At 53.2% G+C, this 15820-nt stretch overlaps 3 protein-coding genes across 4 annotated transcripts; 2 read left to right on the top strand and 1 right to left on the bottom strand.

The window, feature by feature from the left end:
- The first annotated feature begins 1152 nt into the window (after positions 1-1152).
- On the top strand, positions 1153-5341 carry GAL3ST2 (galactose-3-O-sulfotransferase 2). Its single transcript, XM_032193257.1, is given in 5 exon segments — positions 1153-1157; positions 3543-3623; positions 4118-4341; positions 4344-4393; positions 4481-5341. Coding segments are annotated over 5 exon segments (1221 nt in total).
- Positions 5342-7127: 1786 nt separating this feature from the next.
- NEU4 (neuraminidase 4) lies at positions 7128-9581 on the top strand. 2 transcript variants are annotated; one of them, XM_032193321.1, is made up of 4 exons: positions 7128-7212; positions 7781-7986; positions 8078-8333; positions 8540-9581. In XM_032193321.1, the coding sequence occupies exons 2-4, from the start codon at positions 7786-7788 to the stop codon at positions 9445-9447; spliced, it is 1365 nt and encodes a 454-aa protein (XP_032049212.1). In that variant the 5' UTR covers positions 7128-7212; positions 7781-7785; the 3' UTR covers positions 9448-9581. The 2 variants fall into 2 exon arrangements, with proteins under 2 accessions (XP_032049212.1, XP_032049211.1); XM_032193320.1 differs by having other exon boundaries at positions 7128-7986.
- Positions 9582-10573: 992 nt separating this feature from the next.
- Positions 10574-11631, bottom strand: TM4SF19 (transmembrane 4 L six family member 19). The gene is made up of 4 exons (XM_032193256.1): positions 11455-11631; positions 11296-11373; positions 10899-11065; positions 10574-10796 (listed from the first exon to the last, which is right to left on the bottom strand). The coding sequence occupies exons 1-4, from the start codon at positions 11629-11631 to the stop codon at positions 10574-10576; spliced, it is 645 nt and encodes a 214-aa protein (XP_032049147.1).
- Positions 11632-15820: the final 4189 nt, after the last annotated feature.

Below are 15820 nucleotides of genomic sequence, written 5' to 3'. Positions count from 1 at the left end.
TCTCCCTGGGCAAACTTCATCAAGAAACCCAGTTTGCGAAATGTTGCAGTACAGGAGCCTTGGTGGACTTTCAAATTCACGTGTAAAGCAAGCTGTAGTGGTCATTAATAACACCAGAAAGTCAAGTAGATGAACCATCAAATACAGCTCAGCTGGTATAGGTGCAAAAGTGTGGTGTTTTAATTAATTAATTAATTTGTTTATTTATTTATTTATTTTCTCACAGGACTTAGATACAGCAAAGGACCTAAGCTCTTACCCTTCAGTTACTGTAACCGGGTTTTCACTGGGAAAGACTTTGAGCCTAAATGGTTTGCTTCTTGGGCCTTTATGGCGGGGGTGCTTCTTAAAACGAAGGGGGATTTCCAATAGCCTAACACCATTCCTGTTTTGCTGTTGTCCCTAATTTCCTGCTGCCAGGCACGTCTGACAGAGAAGTCTGGACCTGAATCTGCAGGCAAGAACCAGAGGAAAGGCCTCTCACGCACTGAGCACTGCAGCAGGAGGTGTGGCATTGCACAGCACACTGTAGGGGCTGCAGAAAGTTTAAGGGACCCGTGATGCCCTCCTCCAGCCCCCAGCCCAGCATCCTGCCCGGATCAGCCCCGTGCCTCCCTCCTGCAGCCAGGCACAGCATTTGTGTGCATGTTTGTCTTCCCCCATTTGTACCCTCATTCTTGATGGAAGGGGAACCTGCTAAAGCCTCACTTCCCTACAAAACTGCTGCAGACCTTGTCTCCTAAGGCAGCCCTGGAAAAAGCATCGGTGCCTGTGTAAATGTGTTGCCATGCCAGAACTGTTCGTGGCTTGTTAATTAACTTCCACCCACCCCTGGAAACACCTAGCCACTCCCTTTGTCCTCACCTGTCCCAGCCATTTATAGCAGTGATAGGATGCTAGATATAGAGACACACCAAATCCATCAGAGACCATAAACGAAAGGACTTTTGGTACTGATTTGCAAAGGAGATAATTTCTAGCTCACAGCAGCGAGGCAGCATGAAAACCCTTAGGTGCACTTCAAGGTAAGGGGAGAGGGATGTGAACATTATGGGTGCAGAATTAAAATATGATTTGTAGAAAGGTCTGATTCAGAGAGTTTAGTTAATCCGTGTAAGTGATTAATAACCTATAGTTCAAGTTTGCTCCAGGATGAGGTTAGTTTCAGTGTGTGTGTCCTCCTGTATCCCAAGTCTTTTAATTTGAAAGAACTTTGTTATGTTGACACAAATCCTTAGAGATGTTGTTTTCAGCTTAATACAAATAATCAAAAATGTTGTCCTACCTTAAAGCATCCATAGCAGCACACTCAAGTGCTACCTTTGTCAAAAGGACAAACTCTTTGGCTTAGAAGAATTTGTGTTTTAGTGGTAGCTCTGAAGCAGGTCCTCAAAGGAATCCCAGGCTGGTTTCATACCCCGCGTGCTTTGGTGATTTCTGTGCAACTCTCAGATTTGAACTCCTGAACTTTTGCTTTGGGGAAGACTGTATTAATGGAGCAGAAAAGCAGGTAGTACGTTGGTAACAAGGGGTGCTCTCAATGAATCCGGTGTCTTGTGGCTGCGTTGGACTTCACTCCCCCCAGCGAAATGCCTCCTGGCTGCGTGCTAGGAAGGAATAAAACCCAGCAGCCACGACTCTGTGCATCCTGCCCTGTATGCTCCTGTTGATCCGGCTGACAGTTGTGAAATACCTCTGCTTATGGTTTTAACTGTTCATACAAAAGGTCAGCTCTGTCTTCTGTAATGCTAGGCACTCGCACTGTTCACCTTCAGCAAACAGAGCAGAACAGCTCTGAAACAAGCGGGACCTGTCTTTCTTGAAGGCAATAAAAGATGGCAGATATTTTAGCCAACATTGTGCATGGTGTCTGTTGGCATTTGGTTTTAGATATGACTTGGTCAGAGAGTTGTGACAAAGGTAGGTGTGTGGCCAAGGGGACAGTCTTTGAGAGCAGCGCTGGCTCTCGCAGAGATGTGCCAGGGTGATGAGGGCAGGATGGGCGGTGAAGCCCCATGTGCAGGTTGGTGACATTTGCTGCAAGTGTGGCCAAGCCCCAGAGAGATAGGGACAGGCTCCCTGGTGCTGGGCTGGCCAGGGTGAGCAGCAGCTCCTTTGCCCCATTTCCAGAGAGGTTCCCAGGCCCCCTGTGCATTCTTCCAGGTGCCCCTGTATCCCCAGGAGCTCTAGACCCCTCAGGACTTTCTATCCCAGACCTTGCTGCCCATGCTGGCACAGGGTACACTGGAAACAGGACTGAGGGAGAGGGGAGGATGAGACGCAGGGCTTGGCAGCACCCTGAGGATATGCTCCCATCGTTTCAGCCCCCTCCCTGGCCTCCATTTTCCCATTCTTGTTCATGGAGTTCCCTCAGCCTGAAGGCCCCATGTGTTACCCCCATGTTGCCAGCAGTGAGAGCTGGCCATCCCTGGCCACGAGGCTCTGGTGGGAGTGCCCAGTTACACTGCAGATGGGCTCAGCTTGCTGCATGTTTGGGTATCTGGAAGCAGGATGACAAAATGTAAATGCTTGTAAACGTCAGTGACGAATAAGATAATAAGGGTTACTTGGAAGTGATAAGTTGTAGAGCTGTGAATTACAAAAAAAAAAAATAAATCACAGAATTACAAAATCACAGATTAGACAAGGTTGGAAGGGACCTCTGAAGATCACCTAGTCTAACCCCCTTGCCAAGCAGGCCATTCATCTTCTTTCTCATAATATAGCAATGATAACCTTTATGGCACATGTTGCAGCTGACTCATTTTCAGGATGTTTAAGCATACGTTGATTCATTTACCTATTTAAAGACTAATCAAAGTATAACTGCCTTCTGTGTTGGGTATGTTGCCTGAGCAAACAAGTTCCTTATTGCACACGTTCAGTTTTGCAGGAAAGAGGCAGAAGAAAGCCATAGCCAGACTGCCTTAGGAAAGGCCTCCAAGCAGGCAGGGAGGCACTTTCTGGAACACCATTACACCAGCATCAGCTTCACCTTAACTGAAAGGCCGAGAAAATGAGCAGGGGGTGCATTCAAGGGACAAGAGCCTGCTTGCCTCTCCGCATTTCTTCCCTAGTCTCAGCTCTACTTGTATATGTAGACTGATCAAAGGAAAGGGGTTGTCTCACACCAGGTGAGACAAAAAAAGTGAAGAAATGGAAAGCTGCCCCTCTCTATGTCCTGAAACTTTTTCTTTCATCAAGGGCAACAAGAAAGGCTTCTATAGCACAGAATTCTATTGACAAAATGGGAGAAGCTTGAAGTGAATAAACTCTAAATGAACAAACTCTAAGGCCTCAGAAACCCAAAAGAAGTAGGTTACGTGGGTGAAAATTAGGGTATGAGAGTAAAAAAATGTGATTTCTTGTTGTCCTGCCTCAAACCCCAGAGCTGCTGATGCAGCTGATGGCTGGCACCATAAAGAAATTATGGTCCCAGTGACAGAAGCCCCAAAGACAGCATGCAAAGCCTTGTGGTTCACATTTGGGGAGGGACTGTCTTCTATGAGATAATATTCACATAAATTCTACTCTCTTTCCAGGTATACCAAATGCTTTCTCTTCTTCAACTTTTTTGTGGGAATTGCCCTTTTTGGATTCTTCCTTAGAACTCCTAAAAATCTGTAAGTCTAGAAGGAGCAAGAACAACTAGTTGCTTGACTTCACCTCCGCAGGGCAGCAAGGATCTGACCTGTGGCACTTGATTTAGCTTTCTCAACCTAAGGTAATGCTGGAAGGGCAGCAGCCCAAAATCGGGCCCTAGATCCACATTTGGGCACACAAGTGATCAAATGAGCCAAAATGCAGCTCTTTAGGGTAAAAAAAGCCAAATGACAAACTAAAAGGGGATCAAGCTGAAGTATTTGTGCCCTGCTTGGCAAGTGAGGAACTGGAGAAACAGAAAACTGTCCAACATCCATGCCTAAGGGATGGGGCTTGTTTGGGTTGGTGCCTCGCTCCAGCTGCTGGTGTGGGGTCAGGAAAACCTGCTTGCATTTGGCTTCTGAAGCTTTACTGCCATGGGAGTAAAAGAGATGGTTAGGTGAGCTTTGCCAGGTCTAAAAGATGGGGTATGGCACCAGAGAGGCTGTTTTCCCCATGCGTTGCCTTCCTGCAGATTCTGGAGGAGCTCCGCAGAGTTGCTGGTTACTCCCAGACCGTGTCACGCCAAAACCAACGTCATGTTCCTGAAGACCCACAAGACTGCCAGCAGCACCGTCCTGAACATCCAGTTTCGGTTCACAGAGAAGCATAACCTCACCATCGCCCTCCCAGCTGACCAGCGCTTCCACCTGGGTTACCCGGAGAGATTCAACACCAGCTTTGTGGAGAAACTTCAAACCAAAAAAACTACAACATCATGGGCAACCACCTGCGGTTTAACCTCTCAGAGGTAAGAGCCACGGCACCTGTGGAGGTACATGGTTGAACAAACAGGGCCTCTGGATTAACAGCCCCTCTTCTTCCTCCCCACAAACAGGTGCATAAGGTGATGGCAGGGGACACCTTCTACTTCTCCATCCTGAGGAACCCCATTTTTCTGCTGGAATCTTCCTACGTCTACTACAAGGACGCGGTCCCTGCCTTCATTAGATCCAAGGACGTGAATGAGTACCTGGCATCGCCCTTGAAATATTACCGTGAGGAGGATTACATGAAAAACATCTACGCCAAGAATAACATGTGGTTTGACTTTGGCTATGATAACAATGCAGAGGACAATGAAAACTACACCCAGGAGGTCTTAAAGGAGATTGAAGAGAACTTCCACCTGATCTTGATAGCAGATTACTTTGATGAGTCCATGATCCTCCTGAAGCACACTTTGTGCTGGGATCTAGATGATGTGATTTACTTTAAGCTCAATTCCAGAAGCAATGACACTGTCCAGACCCTGACTGCAGAAAGCAGGGAGAGGATAAAGACGTGGTGCTCGCTCGACTGGAACCTCTACCTGCACTTCAACCAGAGCTTCTGGAGGAGAATTGAGGAGACCATAGGACTCGAGGAGCTGGAGAAAGAGGTAAATCACCTGCGGATGAGACAGAAGGAGCTCATGGAGACCTGCCTCTTGGACCAAGAGGCTGTGGTGAAGACTCACATCAAGGACAAAACTCTCTTGCCTTTTCAGTCGGGGGATGCAAATATCCTCGGTTACAACATCAGACCAGACTTAAGCAACGAGACTCTGAAAAACTGCCAGAAAATTATTACGCCAGTACTCCAGTACATGTCCTATCTTTACTCCCGTCAGCACCCACACAAGAAGAGGAAGCCGTTACACCTTGCCTTGCTGAGGAGCAGTTCCCTGGAGAAGACACAGGTCCCACGTCAAAACTAGAGCATGTGCCAGCTCCTGCAGCATCCCACTGCTATGGCCCTTTGCATCGCTGGGGTTTGGCGATGAGACTCTTGGACACAAGGGGGAGACTGGGGGGTGGGGGTCATTTGAGAGCTACATGTACCTCCACTCTCTGGCTTTTATTTTATGGAAAACAAAACAAAACAAAGCAAAACTTTTATTTATTTACTTTTACCGCCTCTGTCATTAGGTGAGTGCCACCCATTCCTCTCTTCCCCTCTCGTGGGGCACGACACTTGCCGGGGCACTGAGCCCACCACATTCTTGCAGTCCTCCTTCCTAGCTCACCAAGGTTGAGGCAGGTCCCAAAACGCCTCCAGCCAAGGACTCGGCCAGATAATGCTCAGGTCCATGCCGCTCAGAGGTGCGTTGCTGCTGTCACGCGCAGGGGACAGCCCAGTGCTCCTTGGAGCTGGCAGGCTTTCAGTCTGCATTAGATTTTCCTTCCTCTTAATCATTAATCAGGGACTTAATAATTTGGTTTGCATTTGACCATTTTTAATAGCAGTCATTACTTCCAGGCTGGTTACAGCTCACTAGAGCGAGTCTCAACTTTCTGCTTTTAGGAGACAAAAACTGGGGGGAGATAAGGACAAGAGCTCACCAAGGGAATGTGGTACTTGAAGGAGCAGGTGCATAGGAAAGAACTTAGGTCTCCAGGCCAGCAGCATCGACATTTTATCATCAGCAGAGGCTTCATCACATCCTGTTGCTCCTGTGGCCAAACTTCCAATGCCGATTAGGAAAGGGATCCAGGGAGGCACGGCCACCACTGGCCTAGGGCATCACCTCGCAATGGGAATCAAACCCTCATGGGACAAACCCTCCTGGGGAGTGACAGCTTTGGTGTCATTGCTGTTAATGATTGCCCTCACTCAGTGGCTGGGCTCAGTGCAGGTTTCTGGAGCCCACCCCCAGTTTCTGCTGCGCCTGCCACCAGCCGTGGGGCAGGATGGCAAAGTTTAACCAGGGTCCTCTCCCTCCTGCACTGTGCAGGTTGGCTGTGAGGGATGTGCCTGGGGAAGGTTTGGGAACAGCAGCAGCACCCGCTGCTAACCAGTGATTTACCCCGCACCAGCACGCAAGGCATCGAGCCTCCTGTGTGGTGACGGGGCGATGGCCACCCTGGGGCTGCTTCAGGGGCTTCAGCAGCCACCTCAGGGTGAAGCAGGCAGGAGCGGGCACATCATGCAGCCGTGGCCAGATGGGAGCTCCGTGGCTGCAGTTCAACCCAGCAGCCCCAAGGCCAGCAGAGGCAGGAGCCTGCCATGCAGATCCCCTGCCTCCAGCTCCACAGCACTGGGGGAAGGGAAAGAAGGTGGGGAGCATTTGTTCTCACAAACTCAACATTTTCCATGCACCTTGGTGTGTTTTATGTTTTTGTCCTGCAATGAGGCCAAACAGGCCAGTGGAGATGCAGCCTTTGCCTTGCATCTAGTGAGACCGCAGCCGCAGGGCAGGAACAACGCAGTGCTTAATGGCACCCTCATGGATTTTCAGCTCCACCATCCCCAGCTACATCCCAACAGCCTGCACTGCTCCCGGGGTTGAGCAAGGAAACTGAGGCAGGAGGGACCTCATCCCTCGGCCTTCCCTCCCTGCGGCCCTGAGCGCAGCAGATGCACGTTGAGGGGCCCGGGCTCTGCCTGCCTGATAATGGGGCCTTTGTGCTGCTGCTGACTCAGGGCTTTTTGCCGGCCGCTGGCCACGGCGGGAGCCCCGTGACGTATCAGTGGGGGGACAGGAACGGCTGGGGACAGGCTGTACAGGCAGCCGGCACTGCAGGAGCCAGCATCGCCCCAACGCCTGCCAGGGGATGGAGGTGGCTGCCCCGCGCTGAGCAGGACCGGGTGAGTGCCTGGGCTTTCCCAGTGGGGCGCTGGGCAAAATGCAGGCAAGCGCCCTTCTCGGCAGCCTGGGGTGGGCAGCAGACCCAGCCCTTGCCCTGCGGGAATGCAGCGGAGAAAGGGGAGATGCTGAGGGGAGTGGGAGAGGCCATGGAGCTTCCCCAGGCAGAGCCCTCACTCCAGTAGGACCAGCCCGAGTCCTTGGTGGCATCATTCATGGCCAGCCAGGGCTCCCACCTGCCAGCGTGGCTCAGCTGTGAAACCTCTAGTGACAGCTCTGGCTTGGAAAGAGGGGGACGAGAGCTGGAGAGCAAAACCAGCAGCTGCTGTGCCCAGGGGCAAGGGATCCCATCCCTCAGGTCCAAGGACGTGCAGGGGGACACGCAGGGACAGCTCTGCCCCCTCTGATGCCCTGCCACAGCTCCCACCCTGGCCCTTGCCAGCCTCGGTTTACTGGGAGCCCCACTCCATGCGGTGTCCTGCCCAACACCTTTCCCCAAACCCCCCTGGGCAGGGGCAGCGCCGCGAGCCCCCTGCCCGCGGCCGGGCCGCCCCTCTCTCTCTGTCGCAGGCACCATGGGCTCCCGGCACTTCCCTGCCCGCACCGTGCTCTTCGAGAAGGAGACCACCGGCGTCACGTACCGTGTGCCGGCCCTGCTCTACCTGCCCTGTGTGGCCAAGCTGCTGGCCTTCGCCGAGGAGCGGCTGAGCGCCGATGACGCCCACGCCAACCTGCTGGTGCTGCGCCGCGGCACTGTCTACGGTGGCTACGTCGAGGTGGGAGCGGGGCCGACACGGCGGCGGGGGCTGGATCGGGCCCGGGGTGGGTTGGGGAGGGGGCTGAGCACTCTGTCCCGTCCCCGTGCAGTGGGAAGACATGCGGGTGCTCGAGACGGCGGCACTGCAGCACCACCGGTCGATGAACCCCTGCCCGCTCTACGACGAGTTCACGGGCACCCTCTTCCTCTTCTTCATCACGGTGCTGGGCAGGACACCCGAAGCCTTCCAGATTGTCACGGGACAGAACGTCACCCGCCTGTGCTGCGTCACCAGTGCTGACCAGGGGCTGAGCTGGAGCAAGGCCACAGACCTGACGCAGCAGGTCATCGGCAGGGCCATCAAAGGTAGTGACACCAGCAGGCAGGGGAAAAAGAGCCGGCGAGCGTGGCACGGCCAGCAGTGGCCTCGGGCTGTGACCGGGCGAGGGTCCAAGGGCTGAGCTGGGGCGAGGGAGAAGAGGAGCCTGAGCAGAGCGGGGAGGAGATGGAGAGAGCAGCCCGGTGGCGGGGAAGCCAGGGGCTGCTCATCACGCTCGTCCCCCTGTCCCCAGACTGGGCCACCTTTGCACTGGGCCCCGGGCACGGGATCCAGCTGCGCTCCGGCCGACTGCTGGTGCCCGCCTACAGCTACCACATTGACTGCAAGGAGTGCTTCGGGCAGCTCTGCAAGACCACCCCTCACTCCTTCGCCTTCTACAGTGATGACCACGGCCGGGGCTGGCGTTTTGGGGAGTTCATCCCTAACCTGCAGACGGGCGAGTGCCAGCTGGTCTCGGTGGACGAGGAGGACGGCTCCAATGTCCTCTACTGCAATGCCCGCAGCCCCCTGGGCTTCCGTGTGCAGGCACTGAGCACCGACGACGGGGCTGTCTTCCACGGGGGGCAGCTGGTCCAGCGGCTGGTTGAGCCCCCCCATGGCTGCCATGGCAGTGTCATCGGCTTCCCCGCGCCTTTCGTGTACGGCCCCCAGCCCCCTGACGTCCCTGGACAAGGCTCGGCTCCGCGGCTGCTCCCCCGTTTTCGGGATTTGCTTGCCTTGAGGGCAGCAGGGGATAAGCTCCACGTGGACCCCAAAGCCACCTCCGGCCCCGGCACCTTCTTCCAAGCACCAACGTGGGTGCTCTACTCCCACCCCACCAGCCCCATGTCGCGGGTCAACATGGGGGTTCACCTCAGCACCTTCCCCAGGGACGCAGAGAGCTGGACCGAACCCTGGGTCATCTACGAGGGCCCGAGCGCGTATTCGGACCTGGCTTACATGGAGCTGCCCCACAGCCAGGCCCCCGTCTCTGGTGGCCCAGCCATCGCTTTTGCCTGCCTCTACGAGAACGGGAAGCGGTCCCCCTACGAGCAGATATCCTTCAGCATGTTCACACTGCACGATGTGCTCCAGAACATCCCCCTGACAGCTGCAGTGCCCTGCAGGAAGCGGAGGCGAAGGAGCTGCTGTGTCTCCTAGAGCCGCCCACCGCATCTCCTGGCGTGCTGGCTGTGGGCACGTGGGGGCCGGCCGCCTTCCACATCTGGTGGCACGCAGGGAGAGCCTGGCACGACCCTGTGGCAGGGCGAGCTCTGCTGACGTACACCGGGGTTGGACTGTGCTGAGGGCTGGTGCTCCTGTCCCAACACAGGATTTTATCTCATTTGTATTGCTATTTTTTAATTATAGAGGTGGTTGGACTCAGAGGCTCATGACGTTATTACCATGTTATCCCTGCCTTTATCTCTCTGTCTCAGTGTCCTTGCACCTCTCCTCCTCCACTCAGAATCCTTCCAAATAAAGGACTGGTCCCTAATGATGTTCTCCCTCCTGCTTCCAGCTTCACATTGGCGTAGAGTGGTGGAGGTGGCATTTCAGCAGCCCCTCCGTGCACCCTGCCAGTGAGGAAGCTTCACAGCCAGGTCCTTGGCACTGCAAAAAACCCTTTGATTCACCTGAGGAAAGCAGTTTATTGCTTTCCCGAGACCATTCAGTCAGCCATCAATCTGTGAAACACAAATTGAGCGGCACTAGCAGTGGTGCCGCAGATGGGGGCTGCTGAGGCACAATGCCATGGCCTCTCCTCTCACAGGCACAATTGCTTATGCACCTTCTCTTCTTCCTTTTTAATACTTACTTCCAGCCCTATTTCTCTCATCAAAATCTTAATCTCCTTGTTGTTGTGTGATCTGGCTGACTGCTTTTTCAAGTTACCATGATCACTGCTATTTTCCTCTCCACCTGACCAGTTCATGTGCAAATATGCTCCAAGCAGAGGCACTTGCTGTTCCTGCAGCCCCTGTGCTCTGCCCCTGCGTCGGGCAGGGATGAGGATGTGCTGAAGGTGGTGACGCTCGCTGTGAGCGCAGCCAAGCCCCAGGGGCCATGGGGACTGGGCTCTGCACCACTGGGCTGGTCAGGATGAGCAGCTGCTCCGTCGTCCCATTTCCAGCGAGGTTCTAAATGAGGTCCCTCCAGGAGCCCCCCATCCCTCCTGTGTCTGCTCCCATACCTCGATGTTCGGGATCTGCTTCTCCTCCTCTGTTCCTAGGCCAGCCTCCAGCACCTGTGGTGAGCCCCGTGCATGCCAGCACAGCTCCAGCGCTCAGTCCAGGAGTGTGGGGCGGCCCTGCTTCCCCTCGCAGAAGCCACAGAGGCAGCCAACACAGCCATTGAGGATCTGGATGGAGGCCAGCACCATCTCGGCGGCGCTGACGAACAGCAGGAGGGAGAAGAAGGTGACATTCCAGGCCACGATGCCCACCGGCTCCAGGCAGGTGTCCCAGGTGTCCGGCTTGTACAGGAAATAATCTGCCGATGCCAACACCCTATGCCACGGGGGGGGAAAGAGGATGAGCCACGAGCAGCCACTGAAACGCCACCTTCATTTCACTGCCTGCATTATGAGGGCCCTGTACCTGGTGTCCGACACCTCGCCACCAGTGTCCAAGAAAGGATATCCCCAGGTGGGGCCGCGGCCGTGCTCAGAGGCATTGTAGAGGCAGAGGGGGCCGTTGGTCAGGCCCACCCCAGACAGGATGAAGCAGACGGTGGAGCCCAGGAGTGCCAGCTTGGAGAGGACAGCGGAGAGAAAGGCCTGCGGGGAGCACAGGGCTTAGGGCTGGGTAGAATTTGGGAGCCCACACAAAGCCCTGTCCTCCAGGGAGGGGACACTGTGCAGTGTCCCACCATGGGGTCAGAGGAGAGGTGGCACTCTGCAAACATCCCACCACGGGGTCACCGCGCAATGCCCCACCACATGCCCACGGGAGAGGGGACACCCCACCACGTCCCACCTCGGGGGCCTCAATTTAAGTCCTGCCTTACGTTGCGACGGGTGCCGCAGTCGGAGCAGCCGGCGCATCGCCACCCTACCGCTGTGATGTGGGTCGCCACCAGCAGCACCTGAGGGACGGAGAAGATGGTTTGGGGGAGAAACAATCACACGTGAGGGATGGAGGATGCTGTGCAAAACACAATACTCACGGTGATGCCTCCTCCCCAGATGCCCGGCATGACCTTGGCCTGCTTGGTGATGTGCCCGTCCGCCAGGTACTTCCACGCCCCGCCAGGGAAGAGCAGGAGGATGTTGGCTATCACAGAGAGTGTGCCCAGTACCAGCAGGCAGGGTCCCACGATGCGGCTGCACCTCCCCACGCACATGGCCTGCCTGCACGGGGATGGGGAGGAGGAGGAGAGGACAAGGTTGCCTTCAGCCCCACCGTGACACCCCACACTGCTGCACCCCACCTCACAGGGAGCTTCCAATGGAAATGCCATTTCCCTGCACTGCAGCTGTGGGATGTTTTACATGGGGCACAACTGCACATGCAAGCTGCAGATAAGAGCGAAGACAGAAACAAACAAACAAACAAACAAACAAAACAACTATCCCCATGCTCATCAGCCACCAGGATGTGCCTACGCAAAAGCTTTTAAAATAACAAAAAGATCGCAGCAACAAGACCACGTGATTAATTACTTATTCAGACTAAACTCAATATTAATACCAATCTACTGTGGTCAAGAAATTTCCTTGAATTTTTCTTGACAGCTCAGGCTGCACTCCCAGTGCATGGTGGCCCCATAGGACCTGCACTTGCTGTCCCCCCAGCACTCCCCTTGAGCCAGAAGCAGGTTGGCATTAGCTATTTCCTTCTTCCTCGGGTACTAAAGGGGAACACACACACCCCAACGGGGGAAGAAGGTAAAAGCAAAAGTGCAGCAGATGCAAGCTCTGTTAGCGTGTTTGCAAGAAAGACACCCTCCCTGCTAGCATGCCTCCACGGACAAAAGGAAAGGGATTCAAGGAAAGCGCAGGGAACCTGTCCTCCTTTCCTCCTGGCTTACCTGGCAGCAATGCTGGGAGAAGTCAGCAGTGTGAGCCAGTAGCATCCCCCTGGGAGGAGCTCTGTCCTGAGAGAATATATGGAGGCAGCACCCATGGGTGCTATTTATCTTGTCCCAGCACACTCTGCACATCCTCCTCTTCCACCCTGAGGTCCACCCACCGCATCATGCGCCATCCCTCTCCCACACAAACAGTGGCTCAAAAGGAAGAATGACTCTTCCTTGCAAATGAGGCAGCCCCTGCCAGCTGATTTCCTTCCCTAAGAAAGACAGCTCTCAGGGAGCGACACCAGAAAGCAAATGAGCACGGAGAGCCAGGCAGAAGGAGCAGCACAATCCCCTTGGTATGGGGAGAACCACCAACCCAGCAACCTGCAAGAAAATACAAGCAATCTGTGCTCTCCAGCACCCTGCTCTGGTGGCCAAAGAGCTGATACAAGTCCAGTGGGGAGAGCAAATTCTGTACGTGCTCTTCAGCTGGTGAAGAAACCTCACTAATATTTCGCTCAGAGCAGGTGTGGTATGCTCGAAGGGCCGTCTCAGACCATGTTGCAGGGTTACAGTGGATGTGCAACGCAACGGTGCCTCGCTGTTTGTGGGGACTCATTCTTATGTAAGATGGTGGTGACTGATCCTTTGTCACACTGACGAGGTGTGTCAGAGACAGCAGCAGATGTGGCTTTAGCTGACGAAGGGTTTCAGAGTGGAAGAGAGCTCCCAAGGCACTGGCTGGCCAGTGCAGTTACTGAAAAAACAGCTTCCCTTGCTGGACACGAAGGATGAGAAGACACGTCCACCAGGGCCACATTCAACCTGTGGAAACTGAAACTACAGCATGATCTCGCCACCAAAAACCTTCACTAGAAGCTGTAATGCTGCCACAGACAGCTCTGGTAAGATCAGTTTTTCCAGGATGCCACCAACATCCTGGATGCACAGCACTTCCCACCTTCTTTCCAAAAACCTTGCTCTCCAGCCATGTCTCCAACTCAATGCCTCCCAAAGAGCAGGGGAAGGCTTTCAGTGGTGGGGCGTCACAGCCTCGCCTACACCTTCCACTCCTCAGAAACAGCAGCGGGCATCAGCCAAGGGGATGTCCAGGCCCAGCCCACGTTATAGAATCACAGAATATCCCAAGTTGGAAGGGACCCACTGGCTGGAGCTGGCTCTGATCTGCCACATGGCGGCTGCTGGGCCGACATGGCCTATTTAGGTGTCAGGCCCCTGGCTGCGGAGGACAGCAGCACCTGAACCAAGAGGGACTGGTGCCAGACCAGAAGATGCTCTGGAGTGGGATTCTGCAAAAACAAATCTCCCTCTCCTCTGCAGCCCACTCCAAATGCAATCCTTCTGCTACCACAAGTCCACGACCTCCACCAAGGGCTTCTTCCATCACGTTTCCCCTCGCTTCACCCGCTGAGCAAGAGCTTTGCATGTAGATGCTGGAAGGTGCAGGTTTGCCTCTTCTCATTTTCACATGCAGGATGAAAAACACTGTCATTTTAATTAAAGCTTCTAAATGAATATAGTCACTTCTCAGCTGTTCCCATCTCCTGCCTGTTGCTTTCTTGCTGTTTTCCTCCAGGTGTTGAGCATACACCATTACATATATATCACATGTCTTGGTGACAGCATTTAGATAAGAAGGTTATTTCTTGATATTTTAATTACTGCAAGTGACCAACATTTAGAAGTGCTATCTGAGCTGGTCATGTTGGTAGTTAATGGGTGGTGGGGAAGATCACACTCGTGGGCCCTCAGAGGAGGCCTGACCATGGCAGCTCCAAGACGTGAAAAGGGACTGGGAGAAAACAACTTCTGTGTCCTAGGGCAGCAGGCAAGGAAGCCACAGCGCAAAAGCAGAGCAATTTTCTGGCAGAGGAGTCGCAGATAGCACAAGCAGAGAGGAGAAATTCTTGTAGGTTATATAGGCAGAAGGAAGAACCTTCTCAAAGCAGTGTTTGGAGAAAGTTTACACTCCTCGTGGGGTTATCAGGGGGACTTGAGGCACATCAGCTGCTTGGGATGTGAACTTCCCTGTCTGCAACAGCCACAGGTCCTCCTCTAACACAGTGGACAAAATAGGAACCAGAGGGCAACCTGTAGCCACCTTACAGTATACAACCCAACTTGCTCTGCTTAGGGTAACGTGTTGGCCAACACATTTCGAAATGGCTTTTTCTGCTTTCAAATCAACTAGGATATGAATACTGAGAATACAGAACCTGCCCTAATAGGGCAGAAACGGATAATGGAGTTCAAGCTTTGAGTTCCACATGGAAAAAATGAACAGGCAATGCTGGGTTACATCAGACAGTTCCTTTTTTTTTTGTATGGAAAACTGTCTGGGAGGAGCAGATTATCTGAATAACCTGATAGTTACTCTGAGAGGAAAATCACAGTTTGCACCAGCACGTAAATCCCCATTTTATTCTTAAATAAGAGGCATCAGTCTCTAAAAGCAGTCAGCAGTAAAGAGTAGCCAGTCTCATGTAGGATTGCTGACAGTAGAGAATAATCCAGTTTCTCCTTTCTCTCCTTTTTACATAGACTGAGGGGAAGCATTTTTCACTCCACTGGAATAAAATGTGTTGCAACCTCATCTTGTGCCCTTTTCTACGTCACGGCAATCTGAGCTTCCTATGTTGCCACACATATGATCAGGTCAATCACGTCCCACAGAAAGCCCCATGCCATTCAGCATGAAACGTCAGACTGAATCTTTGCTCTGGGAAGGCTGACCTTCCCCTTACACCCACTCCAGCTCAAGGCCATAACAATAATGAGAAAAAGCTAATTTTAGCTTTGCCTGGAACGGAACAGCCTCCTGAGCAGCTGCGTGTCTCCCTTCCTAGTATGAGAACATAATTATGAAAATCAGCACATCAGCACAGAAATTACAGTCAAATAACTGACTGCCAAGTCACCCAGCCACCGTGCTGACAAGCATGGTCCCACGTAAAGTGATTGTGGCTTGGCGAGATCCTCACACCAACTCCTCTGACAGCAGACACAGCTAAATAGATGCTGACCAACTTTTAACCTACTTGTTTCATGGCACTTCAGCCTGTCACACTTTGGGCTGTCCCTCTCCAATCCATCATGTTTGGCAATGGTTCCTTCTGAACTTCGAGGTCTGTGAGCCTTTTGTAACTACAGCATCCACTCTCTTAATCGTGCTCTTCTTCTGGTCTTTGCTTCCCTAAGCTCCTCTGGGGTTGTGGAAGTTGCATGGCAGGTTAGGTTTCAACAGCAGTTTGGCTTCAACAAGAATCAAAGAGGCCAAGATGAGTTTGAATTGACAAGATCACTGCTATGGAGACACTCTTTGCTGGAATCATCCTGGGCAAAGCCAAACTCCACCCCAGTCCAGCCCAGATACTCTACATGATTCAGTTGTTTCTCCCACTCCTTTTGGTAGCACACATAAATCTGTTTCCACCAGTAGATAAGACTTCTCTGACCCCAGGTGTGGGCATGTTCACTGCCACAGTAAGCCCAT

This window comes from Aythya fuligula, chromosome 9 (assembly GCF_009819795.1).
Source record: "Aythya fuligula isolate bAytFul2 chromosome 9, bAytFul2.pri, whole genome shotgun sequence".
NCBI classification, from domain to species: domain Eukaryota; kingdom Metazoa; phylum Chordata; class Aves; order Anseriformes; family Anatidae; genus Aythya; species Aythya fuligula.
Note: the sequence above shows the minus strand (reverse complement) of the source record. Positions and strands in the feature narration are given on the sequence as shown.